The following is a 15236-nucleotide window of genomic DNA, read 5'->3' on the forward strand; positions in this document are numbered from 1 at the left end:
CCCAGAACTCACAGCAGACTGTAACTCTCAGGTTGAGTTCTGGAATGCAGCGTAACACATTTTTGCTTCTCTAATCTCTTCTGTAAGAACAGTGCACGCTCTTCACGTGCTTCGTAAATAAGGCTGCTAGCTTGCTAAAGAAAGTAATACTACAATACTATTTCTTTTTTTTTTCCTGGCTTGTTATTATAATCACCTTAACCACCATATTGATGTTTGCCTTCTGTCTCCCATGCCTTTTTGTCCTGTATTCAGCGTTTAGTTGATTGTGACACAAATCAGGTCATGGGCACCCAGCTACACACAACCTTTGCCTTGCCACAATTCACAAGCAAAAAAGAGGAGGATAGAGAACGTCTGAAGAGAGATACAGGAGAGGAAAATGGGGAATGGCTGACCTAACGAGATGAGAGAACAGCTAGGTATTGTGAAGGAGAGGAGGAAAGATGAACATGCTTATCTAGTGACAAATAGGTGTCCGCATGCATGTAGTGGTACATAGCTATGTAACTGCGTGAATGATTTCTGCCCTCAGCCTGGTGGTATGTGCAGCTGCGTTTTGTGTCCGGGCTCAGAGATGTAAATATGGGCTTCTCTGTTATGGTAAAGTGTCTCCGGTTGCAAAAAGAGAAAAGAAAAAAAAAAAGAAAAAAAAAGAACAAAAAAAAAAAAAAGAAAAAAAAGAAAAAGGAAAAAAAGAAAAAAAGAACAAAAAGAAAAAAAAGAAGAAAAAAAGTGACTTTAATAAGACTGCAACCTAATCGAATTCCAAGAAATTTGAGATAAGATGAACTTCTGAATTTTGTTCATAAGTTGTAATGGAGTGCTACCTATATATGAATGCTAGAACATAACTCTATTTCAGCGTGACCAGAATTTAAGAAACAACTGCATCAGCACACTGACAGAATACCTTTTGAATTATTTCTTTTTTTCATAACCTCTACATTGGGAACAGCTCAAGGTGAAAACAGACTGTTCAAATCCTCAGCTGTTGCCTCAGAAGGAATAACATGTTCTTTGTGTACAGGTGAATTTAACACAGCTGAAAATTTGTTTTGGGTTAAAAGTCAAGTATCTGTCACCCCTTCATCACCACCACCGCAACCTTTAAGGTCGGTGGGAAAAGTATTCTGTACTCCGTCGCAGTGGTGAAACTTCAGTTGAGCTGCATTAGTTTGTGTACTTAACTGCAGCTCCTTTGGTGAAAATGAAGTTGTCATAGAAGTTAGACTTTAACTTGAGTAACGTACCATTTGATACCTTGTAAGCGAGAAAGATTGTGTCCCGACAGCATGCTCTTTCCCACGCTTGTGCCTAGAGTTGTACTTGAAATCAGTTTGCGTGTTAAGCTTAAACCTAATCACACAGATATCTCAAAGTCCACAAAGATACATCACTGCTTAGGGGATTCTTGCAGTATAGCAGGTGCAAAACCCGTTCCAAAGTAACGATCTAGAGAAGTGTTCTCTTTCAGGAACACCATTTTCTCACTTCTCATAGATTATACGCCATACAACATAGTATCTCTCCATAAAGTGACTTGTGGCTAAACTGCATTCTGCAAATTTGTCTTAGAAATAGATGCTTGCATTTTCACCTGGTTAAGTTCCCTAAGCTAAAGGATAGCGACCTAGGCATTGTTACGAAGCTCAAAGATAGTGACAACAGCGATGGAGAAGAGTGATTTAACACGTAGTTGATTTATGGTTCATACAGGACTATATCACACTACAAAACCGGTATTAATTCAGAGTTGTGGATGTACTGCATGTTCAGGTAATAGTTTATCTACAATTTTTTTCAAAAAAAAAAAGGTGACTAAGCTATAAATAACTGTATACGATTATCTTTCCCTATGTTTTTAAGCTTTTTTTTTATTTCCCTGTTTGTGTATAGTTTTATATATCTATCTATAAACAACCAACACAAAGCATCCAGAACATTTTGAGAAACTTTTATAGTTAACTTCTGCATTTAATTCCAGTAACAATCTAGAGGTGTCCACTCAGATGTTTGTTTAGTTCCAAGTCTTCACTGTATGCTTTCAGGTTCTTTGAACAGCAGCAATAACAGTTGAGCAGTTATTTAAAGTAAAACTTTGCTCCACACAATTTCCACTTCCATGCTTTAGAATGGAGGCACAGCGAAACACTCGCCCAAGGGCAAGATTTCAAGAGCTTTTAAGTAGGTTTTATCTATTCATTTTAGGATAGAAAATGTTTCTTAACAGCTTATACGTAGAATTTACAAGTTAAACACAATTTCTCATGCTCATTTATTTGATTAGAAGTTTCTGAAAAATATTTTCATACAATTTCCATAGCTTATTGCATGTTCTTGTAAATAATCATAAACCTGTATGTTGACCTCTGTATGAAATGCACCGATAACAACTTTAACATTTTGTGAACCTGATTGAAATGTACAAATGTACACATAAAATAAGGCCAAAATTGGTAATTAAGTAATGAGACAGAAAACAAAAGAAAAAGGGATGAAAATTCCATAACATGGTAAAGCAACCTTTTACAAAATAAAAACCAACAAAGAAACAAAACCAAAACCCACAAACAGGGGTGAATTGTAGAAAACAGAGACAGTGGGTTGTTTTGACATTGATAATGTGCAGCTGAGAACCTGCAGCAAAGAGCCAAATAACTTTGAGGGAGTATGAGAAGAAACCAGGATGAGACAGAAAGAAAGGAGGAATGTGATCTCACCTGTAGAAGCTAAGTGAACAGCAGCGAGTAGCCTGCCACAGCACTCTCCAAACTAGCCAGCTGCAACAAGGTCTTTTACCACCACACTTTTCATGGCAGTCCCTCTGCTGCCTTCTCGTCTCGTCTTGACTCATCCAGGGCACACTCACCCTCTCTGCTTCTTCCTCCCCTCTCTTCCTTGGCTGCCCTCTCTTCCTCGGCTGCCCAACCGCTTCACAGAACCAGCCACAGCTGCACCTTGTCTACACCAGCCAACCCACCGCCCCTGAAGCCAGCCCACGGCTGTATATTATCAATGCTAATTAACCCAGCTTCGTTCCTCTGCAGTAGCCTATAGTGCACAGCACTAAGGAATGTGTTGTATGAACCTTCCGGGCCATTCCGCATCGATTCACACTCAGTTACAAAAATTGAAGGACATGTCACAGGGCTCACAGCATGAACTATTGGGAGATTGGTTGCGGAATCTTTTCAAGTCTTGGGGAACCACCAGATGGTTGCAGGAGTTTACAACTCGCAGAGGAATACTGTTATTGCTAATTGTACTTATATTGACCATTATTCCCTGTACGCTGAACTGTGTAAGATCTATGATTCAAAAGTAGTTTAACCTCTAATGTTGTTTCTGTTCAAAATAAAGACGGGGGAAGTGTAGAGAGCTTTATGTCCAGTGCTGGAGGCTACGATGCCTGTGAAGGGCCTTGAAGGCTAAAGAAGAGAGAAAGTAAGATAAGGTTGGCTGAACGCCTGGAAGGAAGACGCGATATGAAGCAAGGCCAGAGCGGATGCGCGATGCCACATCTCGGCGGCTGGCTGAGAACATGAAACTCACAGAGATAAGAAAGAAGAGAGAAAAAAAATGCAAGAGGTTCAGTGCATTTGCAGCTTAGTAATTAACCAATTCTATGTAGCCAAGACTTGTGTGAACCAACGATACTTTAGTATGGGGCGCGTGAACAGCAAACGAGGATATTATTAGTCCTGAACCCACGCTTATAATAAGGTCTTCTGGTCGAACTCAGGAGTCCACGTCATCATCTCCTCGGGCCATATGCTCCTCCTTCTCATCTGCCATTGCATGGACCTGCAAGGCCACACAATAAAAGTTAAAACAATGTTCATGGTGCATTCACTCCTGCCTGTGTTTGTCTAAAGCAGCTGTGATGCTGCCCCTGGTGTTACCTGTTCAGAGAGCTGCTGCACCTGCTGCTGCCAAATGCTCTGCTCCTCCTTCAGTTCCCCTACATACTGATCTCTTTCTGCCTGGAGCTGGTGAACTGACTCCGAGAGCTGTTCAAAACAAAATAAAACACAAAGAAAATCACATTGGCTAAATAAATTTGGCAGTGACTGCTTCAGGGATAAAGCCTGAAGAAACCAGTGTCAACGCAAAGCTCAGCCTGCATTCTTCTGCCACACAAGTTTCTCTACAGACATGAAGATGTGGATGTCATTTCGTACAACCCCTGAGCAACCTGGGTTTCCAGGCCTGCCTTCTCCAGTGCCACCTGCAACTGCTGCTTTGCATCTAGACTCCCTGCCTGATTTGAGAACTGCCAAGAAAAAACAAAAAGTTATGGCAAAATGTTAACATGCCACTTCTGCATAGCCTTTCCCCTGATAGCATCCTGCCACATGATCCATGTTGCAACCTTAAAGTGCTCCAACACACGGTGATGTTCAATGAAAAAGAAAAAAAAGGAGAGGGAGAAGGAGATTAAAATGAAAAAGCTTGGATTTTAGCCCTGTAAAACAGGCTGAACTAGACAGCTCCTCCCTACCAATTTTATATTCACTATTTGTTTGATTAAAACCTATTCTCTTAATTTAAAAATCTGGCTCAGAAACTTTGTGCATTTCCAGAGTCTGTATTACACAGCCAGATCAGATGGTATACAAGCTTGTGATTTTAAAAGTTGTCAAACACGTCAGGAATTTAAAGCCAATGTCTGGAGCATGTCAGTTGGCACACAGTACTTTTCCCAGAAGAGGAGCAGCTGCCTTTATTTCAAGGGTAACTTAAGCCACTGACTGGGGAGGAAGAAAAAAAAACAAAACCAAAAATAAACAAAAGAGCAGTTTCTTCCCTCACAGGCTCAGGTTCACACAAGCTTGCTCTCTGAACTGCTAACAGCTGGCTTCCTGAATTCCCTTCCTAACTGGCTGCTTCTCTTAACTTTCCCCAGCTGACCTTCGAGTTACCATTGTCCAATTCACCTTCTGCAAGGGTGGGTACAAACACCACCCCTATTCAACTGGCTTCTCAGTGAGACCACGAGACAGCTGCGTAACCAAAATGCCAAACAGATAGAAAGCAGGAAAAGCCATTGTATTGTCACGCCCTGTATGTTCAGTCACCCTCTCATATTGTACAACATTCTTTTCGCAGACCAGCGTCACAACAGCTTTCAGTCTACTGCTCCAGCTCCTTCAAACAGACCTTCTGTTCCTCAGAGGCCTCGCTGAAGGCCTTTGACCAAGAGGATGCCTCGATGAGGTTTTGTGCCTTCCTTTCAGAACAAGAGTTAAGCCTTGCCCCCACTCTCAGGAGCAAAGTCTTACAACGGTCAGTGCGATCTACCCTCACAGCCTGGAAGCAGTATGGTCACCTGTTGGATCATCAGTTCAGCCATGTCCAGTTTCTTATGCAAATCCTCCATATCCAGCTCCATAGCTGAGATCTTGGAAACCAGGCAGCGAACCTTCTCTGACAGCTCTGCATTCTGCTGCTTTATTTTCTCACTACTTTTGCTGAAACAAACCAAAATTAAAGCAGCATCACTGTATGTACTATGGGTCTGGTCAAGTACATGTCATATATTTACAATCCAGCTATATGTAACAGTAAGAATCACAGAAACATCACAGCCAGTCGCTTTTTTTAAGTTGAATATCCAGCCTCCCAAGTCACCACCTGTGGTGCATGCCCCTTGTGATGTTTTGTGGCTCTACCGCGAAGAGCAGTGTTACTCTGCAGTAACAAGCAGTAAATGGACTTACCTCTGTTTGTACAGCTCCAGTTTCAGGTCTTCTCGCTCCTTCATTAACTCTTCATTACGCTGGAGAAAAAAAAGAAATGACTGATTCAGCTGCAGACTTCAGCAAAATACTTCACCTTTAGCACATCAGCTGAAGTGGAAAGCATCAGAACTTTGGCAAAATCCTTCAGGACAGGTTTGCTTAGAACCTCCTGAATTTGCCAGGAATAAATCTGCTCAGCCTTTTCAAACGCGATGCTACTAACTGGACGTGAGGTCGTTTCTGCAGACTTCTGGATTAATATCAATACTGAAGTGTCTGCTTGATGGAGACCCTCCTGAGACAAGGTCTCGGTGGCGCTCCTGTTGTGTGGAGCTGGCAAGACTAATGAAGTGAGGTGCCAGATCTGAAGACAGCAACTGGACCATATGATTAGTGGTCACAGAAACCTGAATGACATTTGCCTTGACCATGGAGAATACAGGGCTTTACAAGGTTAATTAACAATTAACAATGTTACTTTCTGCCTCTTCTCTGAGCAGGGACTACAGACTTTGCATTAGTGGACGGACAAGCAAATAGCCAAAGGCAGAACTCCTGGCGAAGCATAAGCAGAGGTGACTCTTACCTTCTCTGCCTGTTTTTCCTGCAGAGAGACGGAGGCCAAAGTATGTTCCAGCTCCAATTCCCTCTGGCGAGATGAATGTAAACGAGCAGCAAAGCTCTCGGCTTCTCCTGAACAAGTCAGAACAGAGCGAGTTGAGGCTGGACCACAAAGAGCTTTTTGGAACTGGCTGAACAGCACTTTCTACTTTGTCAACAAGCTCTTAAGGCAGCACAGAGCTTTGTAAGTCAGTAGACCTAGTTCCACCCCTGGCTCTACAGGTGGTTCACTAGCAGCTCTGGGCAGTAAAGCTCTCTGTAACTACCATCCTCACTTTGAGGGAGATGATGAAACTGCCGCTGCAGAATAGGCAATATGTTGGTTGGGATCTTTCTTTCTAATAGAAGAAGTTGCTCAAACTTGGTGCAGAATGAAGAGCTTGGTAAAACCTACCTTTACACGATAGCTGTGTGGGAGGGAGGGTGGAGAAAAGGGAACTACGTTTTAAAAGGATCAGAAGAAAGTCAGAAAGGAACAGCCTGGGGTAGTCACCGGGGCTGAACAGGGCTGACAAGGCTTTAGCGATGCACAAAAGAACCTCAACTGCCATGGGATCAACACGCTCCCACTTGGGGGCAGCTCTGGCGACAGAGGCAGCGATGGTGCCAAGTATTGCCCACCGAGGAGTCGGCCACTGCTGTGAGCTGGCTGCCAGCAACTGTCATGCCTCTGACTTGAAATTCACACTTTGACCAACAGCTTGAGCTGGAGTGCTCACAGTCAATTACCTGATTTCTCCCGTGCAGCTCGCTGAGTAGGTGCAAGTGCCGACTGACACTCAGACTTCTCGGAAACTAGAATTCCAATAGTCTGGATATGAACCTTTGGGAAAGGAAAATCGGCTCAGCACAAAACTTCTTTGCTTGTAATTGCAACATCACTGTTGCCACAAAAGGCTAACCCAGTAAAGGTAAAGAGCTCGTGCAGTTAAGTACAGTCTGGCTGACTCCCAGTTTTCCTGAAGGAACGCGCTCGCGGCTTCCCGAGTAAAGACTACGAATGGTCAGTAATCCAGAGAACAGCAGAAGGCAGGCAGTATGACTGTAATGGAGGCTCTGCCTCACCTGTAGCTGTTCCCTCAGCGCGGCTTGCTCTTCAGAAAATTTCTCTTCCAGCTCCATCTTTTCCTGTATAAACAAATGATGTCTATTTAGCACAAAAATGTAGATAGGTAACCCTTGTTTTGTGTCAAACTAAAAAAGCAGTGATACATTGGTAGTACTTCCAGCATCGAAACGACAGCAGTATTTTTGAAGACATACTTCAGCCTTGCCTTATTTGAACGACTTCATTATTCATCCATCCTAGAATGGCAGTAACAGCACAGCACAATCACTGCTAGCATAAATACGGTAGTGTTTGGATGCAAGCTACTGGCAAGGACTTGTATTCTCCTGCCTCCACCACAATCCTCTAAGACAGGAGTATTTAAACGTTCGCTTTTGTCAAAATAAGAACGCTATCTGCCAGGCAGGCCTAAAGCATGAAGTCAAAATATTCAAGCCTACGCTGCAAATGAAACTGAATCTAACACAAGACAAGACCACACATGCCTGTGCCACAGCCCACTACACTCTCTACTGCGCCAAGAACGAGATACTATTTTTCTGCCTGTCCAAAAACAGGACGCACTTTACCTTCTCCAGCTGATCCACTGCCTCCTGGTTCTGCTGTTTCTGTGGAAGAAAAGTAATGCACCAGTATCAAGAGAAAAGATTCTCATACATCTGAAACACATTTTCACTTCAACAAAGTAGGATACATGCCCAATTCATGCAAACAGAATTTCCACTGCCCTTTCTGTAGAGGACTAGGAAGTTCACCTTAGCTATTAAAAATAAGAGATCTGGAGCTGCCTTCACTAACGTACTTTATATGCCAGGCATGTTTTTCATCGCTCAGTAGATTGCCACAGTTGTTCTCCAACACCGCTGCTGAAACCCCGCCATGTCTACATCTGAGCATCTACCACCTTCAGTTAAACTCGCATCCCCACATCTGTGCAAATGATCACAGTAATCCTGGTGTATTGGGATGATTGCCAGCAATGCTGGGTTTTTTTTAAAAACACCACCAATAAAAAAAAACCCACAACCAAAAAACCCAGACAAAAACATAGTCTTTTCCTTTAACTGAGACCTCAGACCTTTATTCCGCTGAAGAACTGGCCTTAAGTCATGCAGAGCCGCACTTGTGTTGGCAGACTTCTGCAGGAGGTGGTATGAGAGCGCTGAAGCCAGATACAAAGAAAAGGGGTAATTCTGTCCTAGCCCATTTCCATCTTAGCGGTGAAGTATTTGGAGATTTGTTGTCCGTAGGTAATGCACCTTTAGATATGAGGTGAAGGAGACAAAGGTGGCCGCTGCCTACCCAGGCTGCCACACAACTGTGCTGCTGTGTTTGCTATTTGCTTCTTGGCTCCCTGACAGCTTCTTCACAGATGCCTCGTAACTAACTACATAAGCAGGAGGACTTTTTTGCCTTCCCAAAAAACAAGCATTGTCCAAGCTCTTTCTTTACTACTACTACTACTTCAATGCATTTTGAAAGATGACTACAGACGGAAGAGTGATGAGCGAGAGGTTTTCATTCTAGCAATGCCCATGCACAACATAACCAGCAAAAGCAAAGGCAAGACCACAAATGCAGCAAAGGCCCTACACAGTTGCAGGCAAGCATAAAAGCAGGCACACAAGGAGAATCTTGGGTGGGCAATGCACTATGCCAAGTTCCTCTGCAGCCCAGCTAAAACACAAAAAGAAACAGAATGGAACAAAAATAACCCAAACCCCAAAACCAAACAACAAGGGGGGGTCACGGGGTACACCGGGAAATGCTGAACTTTGCAAAAAGTGTACTTTTACAGAGGAACACAATGGGGAAAAGCATTTCACACAAGAAAGGCTCTTGTCAGACTGAAACAAGTCCACTTGGCTGCATTTCTTGCAGCGTTAAAGCTGAAGGCTCAAAAGCAGCAGCGGGAATCCATGCAGGCCACAGGACAAAGCAGTTCACTCATCGTGCCAAGAGAAGCTGAGGATATGATCAGAAACCAGCCCCAGACCCTCTCAGAGACCTACTGCTCCCACTCTGCCGATATCGTTAGACCAGCAGCACCACCTGCAGAAACAGGTTTTCACACTGCTGCCAGCACCAGAGTTCTGTGTTTCAAGGATTCGGACAGGCGCAGAAATAGCTGTTTTATCAGGATGCTTATCATCCAGGGAAAGCCTGATGAGATCAGCAGAGCACACTTAAATGGAAACGACAAAACTCTGTTTCTTGTTCCTCAGTTGAGCCAATACATTCACCAGCGGCCTTAGACTTTGAGCCCCTTAACAGGTTTTCCGTGCAGCTCATTTTGTTCCCTACAGAGTGCTGTGTAAGCAGCCTTCCTTGTGGCACTAGGAGAGAACCCATAACTTTGCAGACACCCAAAGAGCTTGGAGGAGCAGCAAGCACCATGTCAGACTGGTTGGTTGGATTGTTTCTTACCAGTTCCTCTATCTGTGTAACAAACTGCTTGTTCGTTAAGATTGCTGGAACCCAGGGCTACTGCCAGCTCCTGGTAACGTGTCTGATGGGCACATGCAGACAGGAGAAAAAGGAAGGAGCCGAAGAGGAGGAGGGGAGGAAAAAAGCAGTACTTAAAAAGGACAGAAAAATAAATCCTATCAAACTGTGATAATCAGATTCTCCAAACAAAACAAAAATCTACCGTTTCAACAAAAGCAGCTGAGACATCAACATATTTTATCCATTCTGCCAAGGCTTCATTTTGATGTAAAAGTGACTCAGAAATAAGAACGGCAGTTGAACAGAAGCCAGATTATCCCCAGTCCCCAAACTGGAAACACCTCCGATACCTGCCTCCCACTGTTGATCACAACTACCCGATGATAGCACAAGACAACACTAGACAGCAATGAACGAGAACTGTGCATTCAATTAGGTCTCGCTAACACTGCTGAAAGCAGAGTCCCAGTCAGTTACCAACAGTAGCAAATAAGAAAGGCGGGGGGTGGGGTGGTGCGGGGCAAAGATTGAGAACAACCTACTTCCATTTCCTTAATACTTGTGGAAGAAACACCACTTTCTCCATTCACATATGATGTAGACTACAAGCAAAGCAGTCAAGTCAGCCAGTTTTATTCCCCAAGGCAACAAGTCACTACTACGTAAGAAGTGACAACCCTAATAACACTCCTTATAGCACCTTTCACTCCAAATTACCACACACAGAAAACATACTTTTCTGGGTAAGGACAGATGCAGACTCCCTCTGCCACAAGCTAATGTGAATGATGCAGGTTGATTTCCGATTCTTTTCCACTAAATCAAGAATACATCTTTCCATGAATACATGCTGTCCATTCATCCCACTCAGCTTTTCTTCCTACTGCTGAAAGTTTGCGTTCTAAACCAGGATTTTTTTGCTTCTCAATGCTTAAATATCATACTGTTTAGTAGGATGACTGCAGACACCTCTGAGATTGAAGAGTGTTTTCTTGAGCTGACTGCTTAAAGCTCCACATCAAATATCAAGAGAATTAATAGGACAATTGGATCAAAACGAGGCCGTACCTGAGAAACCAGGCCATTGAGTTGTTCAGACAACTGGCGGAGACTTTCTGTTGATGATAAAGACCTGGGAACAAAAGAAGACCTTCTGATGACAATTTCTCCCAGAGAACTGCCCCAATCAGAACAGCACTGGGGAGGTATAAAGCCTTGATTTGTTGGGATCCTGTTGCAAAGCTGTTTGATAAACACACACAGACACTCACCTGTTCTCATCCAAAGCATTTTTATGATCCTCAGCTTCATGAATCTGTGGATTGAAACACAAAAACTTACAAGCCTGTAAAAGAAGATGGGAGTCACATTGGTGAATGTTGTCACTAAGACTTGATTACATCTGGGCTCAGATTCCACAGTAGCAGTAATTACTGTTTCCCAGAGAAACATGAGCTTAAAACCACCACCTCAGTCCTGGCTTACACATAATTTCTGAGCGCTGTGAGCCCAGGTTTCCTGGAATGGAGAAACACTAAACGGTACAGGCTTTATGTGTGCTGTTACTATTTACCAGCATAATCAACACTTCGCTTTGCTGGAAAAAAACTGAACTGAATCTTTAAGTACCGAAAGGAAACACAGATTGATCTAACTGGAGACCTGTCTTATTAAGGGTACTCCCTGCTAACAGGAGAGAAAGGGAAGAAAACAGCTCTGGAAAATGCAGGGGCACGTGCATGCTAGTGCTCTCTCTGCTCTCACAGAACATGACTAGATGCAGAGTGGAGAATGTAGTGTTTTTAACTGGAGAAAATCTGAACTAGTCGTCTCATATTTATGAAGATCATCTTTCTCAAAAAAACCATGCTATCACAAACCATATTCAATGATTCAATAACAATAGTCATGATAATTCACAAACCTGTGTCAGCTGCACGCTCCCAGGAGCGGACAGAACAGAACGACAATTAGGTAGACTGTCGCTGTTCGATAGCACAGGGACATTGGGAGCAAGCTGTTCAGCGCTACGAGTGGCAACATCACTGTCAAAGTATGCCTGTCACAAAACACATCGCAGGAATTACAGCCTTCATGCAAAATGAACAAACGCACGTCAAGACGTCACCTTGTGATCTGCCTGTGAAAACTAGATGTAAACAATCAATCATGTAAAAACATGTGGAAGGGAACCTGTGTTCTCCCCAGAGCAAACAGGTGACTGCGTCAACCCACAAACAAACACTGTCCCAGACCTGTGCCCTCTCAGAGCCAGTCTGAAGAACCAGCGTCCCATCATCAAACTCCCTGCTTTAACATGGGGCAGTAACGTCACCCAACTCTTCAAGTTCACACTCTAGATTAATGGCAAAGGACACACCAAGAAGCGAGCGAGGGCCAAGCCAGATGGTGGCCACTCTGCTCTGAAAAGCGCTACCTTCAGGACGTATCTGGGGAAAACAGAGGTCGCTGGATGCAGATTACGACAGAAAAGAACAGGTCAGTGACTACCTGAAAACTGGTAGGTTTTTGAGTCAAACTCAAACGCTCCCTGTAAATCTTGGTGAAATGTGCGGCACGCTATGAACCACAAGTTTAGAAGGAGGACATTTACCAACAGGCCAAACTCAGCGTGGCTGGGAGCAGGTGCCAGTGGCCCTCATGGAGCTATGAATCCCATGACTAGAAGGAACTAAACAGAAAAGGGCCAAAAACCTGTTTCTGGACAGCAATGCAAGTTCTCATCCAGCCTTCGTGGGAGGACGAACAGCATCTGATGACACCTCTACCCACAGTGAACCCGACAACTTCATTTATCTTGTACAGCATCAGAGAGCCATGAAGACCCAGAGCAGTGCTCTAGCGTTTCATGGCAATTTATTTCATCATCCAGCTCTGCTAAGCCATAATTTAAAACCACTACAAAACAAACGAGATAATCGTTTCAACATTCAACCCCCCAATGTATCACAGCTCTTTGCAATGCCACCTGCAAGGGTTCCCTCCTACTTCAGTCACTTCCTTCTTGGCACTTCACAGGGAACCAGAAATCTCTCTCTTGGCATTCCCCGTCTACCTGCTCAGCACTTTTCTCGTGAATCAAGCAGCAAGAATACGGTAATGGTGAAGACATCTTAGGAAAGCAATAAAGTGGAAGACTGCAGAGGGAAACAAACAGAATTTTCTCCGTTTCTTTTTCGCAGGACAGATACTTGTGCTCTCAAGGAAAAACGTATGTTAGGTGCTCCTAGGAAGGTCAGGAATTCCCTTACTTCTTCCAGCTACAGGTCACCTCACCCTTATTGGTTCAAACACTCCTCAATATGAAACATCAGATGGACAAGAGGAATGCCTTCACCAGTACATGTCAAAAATGTTTCCTTCATTTCTTCTGGTCCAGACATTCTGTTTGCTTAATGCTTCAAGATGCAAAAAACAGTAATGTGCCTTAACCACAAGACCTTCCTTCTTCCTCCACCAACAGTTTTGAAATAAATTTAAAAAAAACCCAACAACTCAATAAACTATTTGAACAGCTGGATTTTTTGGAATCAGAGAGAATTAGGAACAAGACACTTCTCGGGAAATTATGCATCGTGAGGTTCTAATAACATAGCAAAAAAAAGTAATTCTGCTCAGCTTGGCACGCCATGCTTGATCCATTTGCTTTCGCACACGGAGTCCCATTTTGCTGGGCTTTCTGTGTTTCACAGCCAAGAAAGCTGAAGTGGCTAAGATGGGAAGGGTCTGCCTCGCATTAAAGACACCAATGGCAGCAGAAGCTCGTGCCAACAATCAGCTTTTCTGCCCTATTAGCGTCAAGTGAGCTTCTGAACAGCATTTTCCTGACGCAGGATTTGTACAAGACGGCAACTGGAAAAAGAAACCTTTCATGCCATATTGCAATTCACGATCAGTTTTCAAATGATTTCTGAAACCCCAGACACAACGGTCCACATAACAGCCAATCAGATCAAAATGTATCTCTCCGTGCTAAGAAAACGAGAGCGGGGAGAAAACTGGGAAAACAAGAAGGAACAGAATTCTCCTTTTTCAGAACAGGACTAAAAGTGCAGACCCAGGTAGGCCTTCACCGCAAGACCAAATGCCAGCTCAGCAACAGCACTGGACCACCCATCTTCACCTCACCCTCCAGTGTGAAACCAGCCTCTTTCTCTGTGGTCTAACTTAAAATGAGCTTACGAGCATTCACTGAAAATAATCCCCGTGACACGAGCAAAACTCCAGTCGAAATACATGCTTTCTGATGCTAGGCAGGCACACCCAGCACCCTCAGAGCTAACGGTATGTCACGTCACTCGGGTTCTACCGGTACGCAACCTACACGTACAAGCTCCAGCTGGAGGGACTTTCAGCTTTTCACCCTGTCTGCTGGACAGAACGGCTGCTGTATTATCACACAAAAAAAGGAGAAAAGGAATACAAAGGCAAACCAGAGTGAACTCCATTCCGTCTTGCAGGTTTCACTGCATCTAACTGGTACCCCTGGTGATTACTATAGTTACGCTTATTGATAAAAGACGCACGGATATGTAGTAAATAGGAGTTACTTTACGACAACTGAACTGAAACAATGGTAGGAAAATAAGCTACCAAAATGATGCAAGTGGAACGAAAATCAGAGCTTTGCTACAGCAACAGTGGAAGACAATTCTGGGCTACCAAATGTGACTTCCCTGAGCTTCTATCACAATTTGGTCAAGCCTTACATTTAAATAAACTGCCTGAAAAGAATTTTTTTTTAAAAGGCTGGGGTTTTATGTTTGTGCCTGAACACGTTTCTATTGCTTATTGGCATAGTTCCCGCCCTTTCCTCTTCAGAAGCCTGGCAACATGAAGACGCTAAAGCCTGTAAACGCTTGACTCAAAGGATCTGACTTCCTGCCCAAACCTATTTAAACCCAGTACTGGAACTTGCCAGACTGTACATCCCCTGCGCAAGTTTCATCGCCTGCTGTAAAACGGGTTGGCAGGAATAACTAGACAGCTTCCTCAGGGCAGCTGCTTGCCTGGAGATCAGCAGAGTCATGCCCTTCCGAAACAAGGCCCTAGGAAATACAGCAACGACACGCACAGCGGGAGAAATACAGACTAAGAAAACACTGCCTCTCCCTACTGCAGTTGTCCTCAGCAGCTCAGTTAGTTTATCGCCTCACCCCACATTCCTCCTTTTCCTCAAAGCTCAGCTGTCTCGAGGAAGAGGTTTTGACAAGGTTCACTTTTTCACACGTTCAGTTCGACACAACCCAGAAGGGCGCAAGCACTTTACGAGCAATGGAAACGCATGCTAACAACTAGCTCCATGTTAATAAGAACAGCAACCGAACTCAAGC

The 15236-nt window shown here is 43.8% G+C and overlaps 1 protein-coding gene and 1 long non-coding RNA gene across 9 annotated transcripts in view; one reads left to right on the top strand and one right to left on the bottom strand.

Annotated features, from left to right (window-relative positions):
* Positions 1-15236, bottom strand: part of GOLGA2 (golgin A2) — a 124269-nt gene that overhangs the window by 86058 nt on the left and 22975 nt on the right. For 7 of the 8 annotated variants that reach the window (XM_037401087.1, XM_037401086.1, XM_037401084.1 and 4 more), the window contains 6 exons: positions 8004-8042; positions 7431-7493; positions 7095-7188; positions 6331-6437; positions 5724-5782; positions 5333-5474 (listed from right to left, as the gene is read on the bottom strand). In XM_037401087.1, the coding sequence (XP_037256984.1) occupies positions 5333-5474; positions 5724-5782; positions 6331-6437; positions 7095-7188; positions 7431-7493; positions 8004-8042 (504 nt within the window). Of the gene's footprint in view, positions 1-5332; positions 5475-5723; positions 5783-6330; positions 6438-7094; positions 7189-7430; positions 7494-8003; positions 8043-10950; positions 11015-11153; positions 11198-11806; positions 11942-15236 lie in introns of all 8 variants that reach the window. The other variant, XM_037401090.1, reaches the window with a different exon arrangement.
* LOC119154078 overlaps positions 2952-15236 on the top strand; it is a 15419-nt gene continuing 3134 nt past the window's right edge. Inside the window, exons 1-2 of the long non-coding RNA XR_005106323.1 lie at positions 2952-2963; positions 12004-12005. This is a non-coding gene — a long non-coding RNA (uncharacterized LOC119154078). The remainder of the gene's footprint in view (positions 2964-12003; positions 12006-15236) is intronic.

This window comes from Falco rusticolus, chromosome 9 (genome assembly GCF_015220075.1).
Source record: "Falco rusticolus isolate bFalRus1 chromosome 9, bFalRus1.pri, whole genome shotgun sequence".
In the NCBI taxonomy this organism is placed as follows: Eukaryota; Metazoa; Chordata; class Aves; order Falconiformes; family Falconidae; genus Falco; species Falco rusticolus.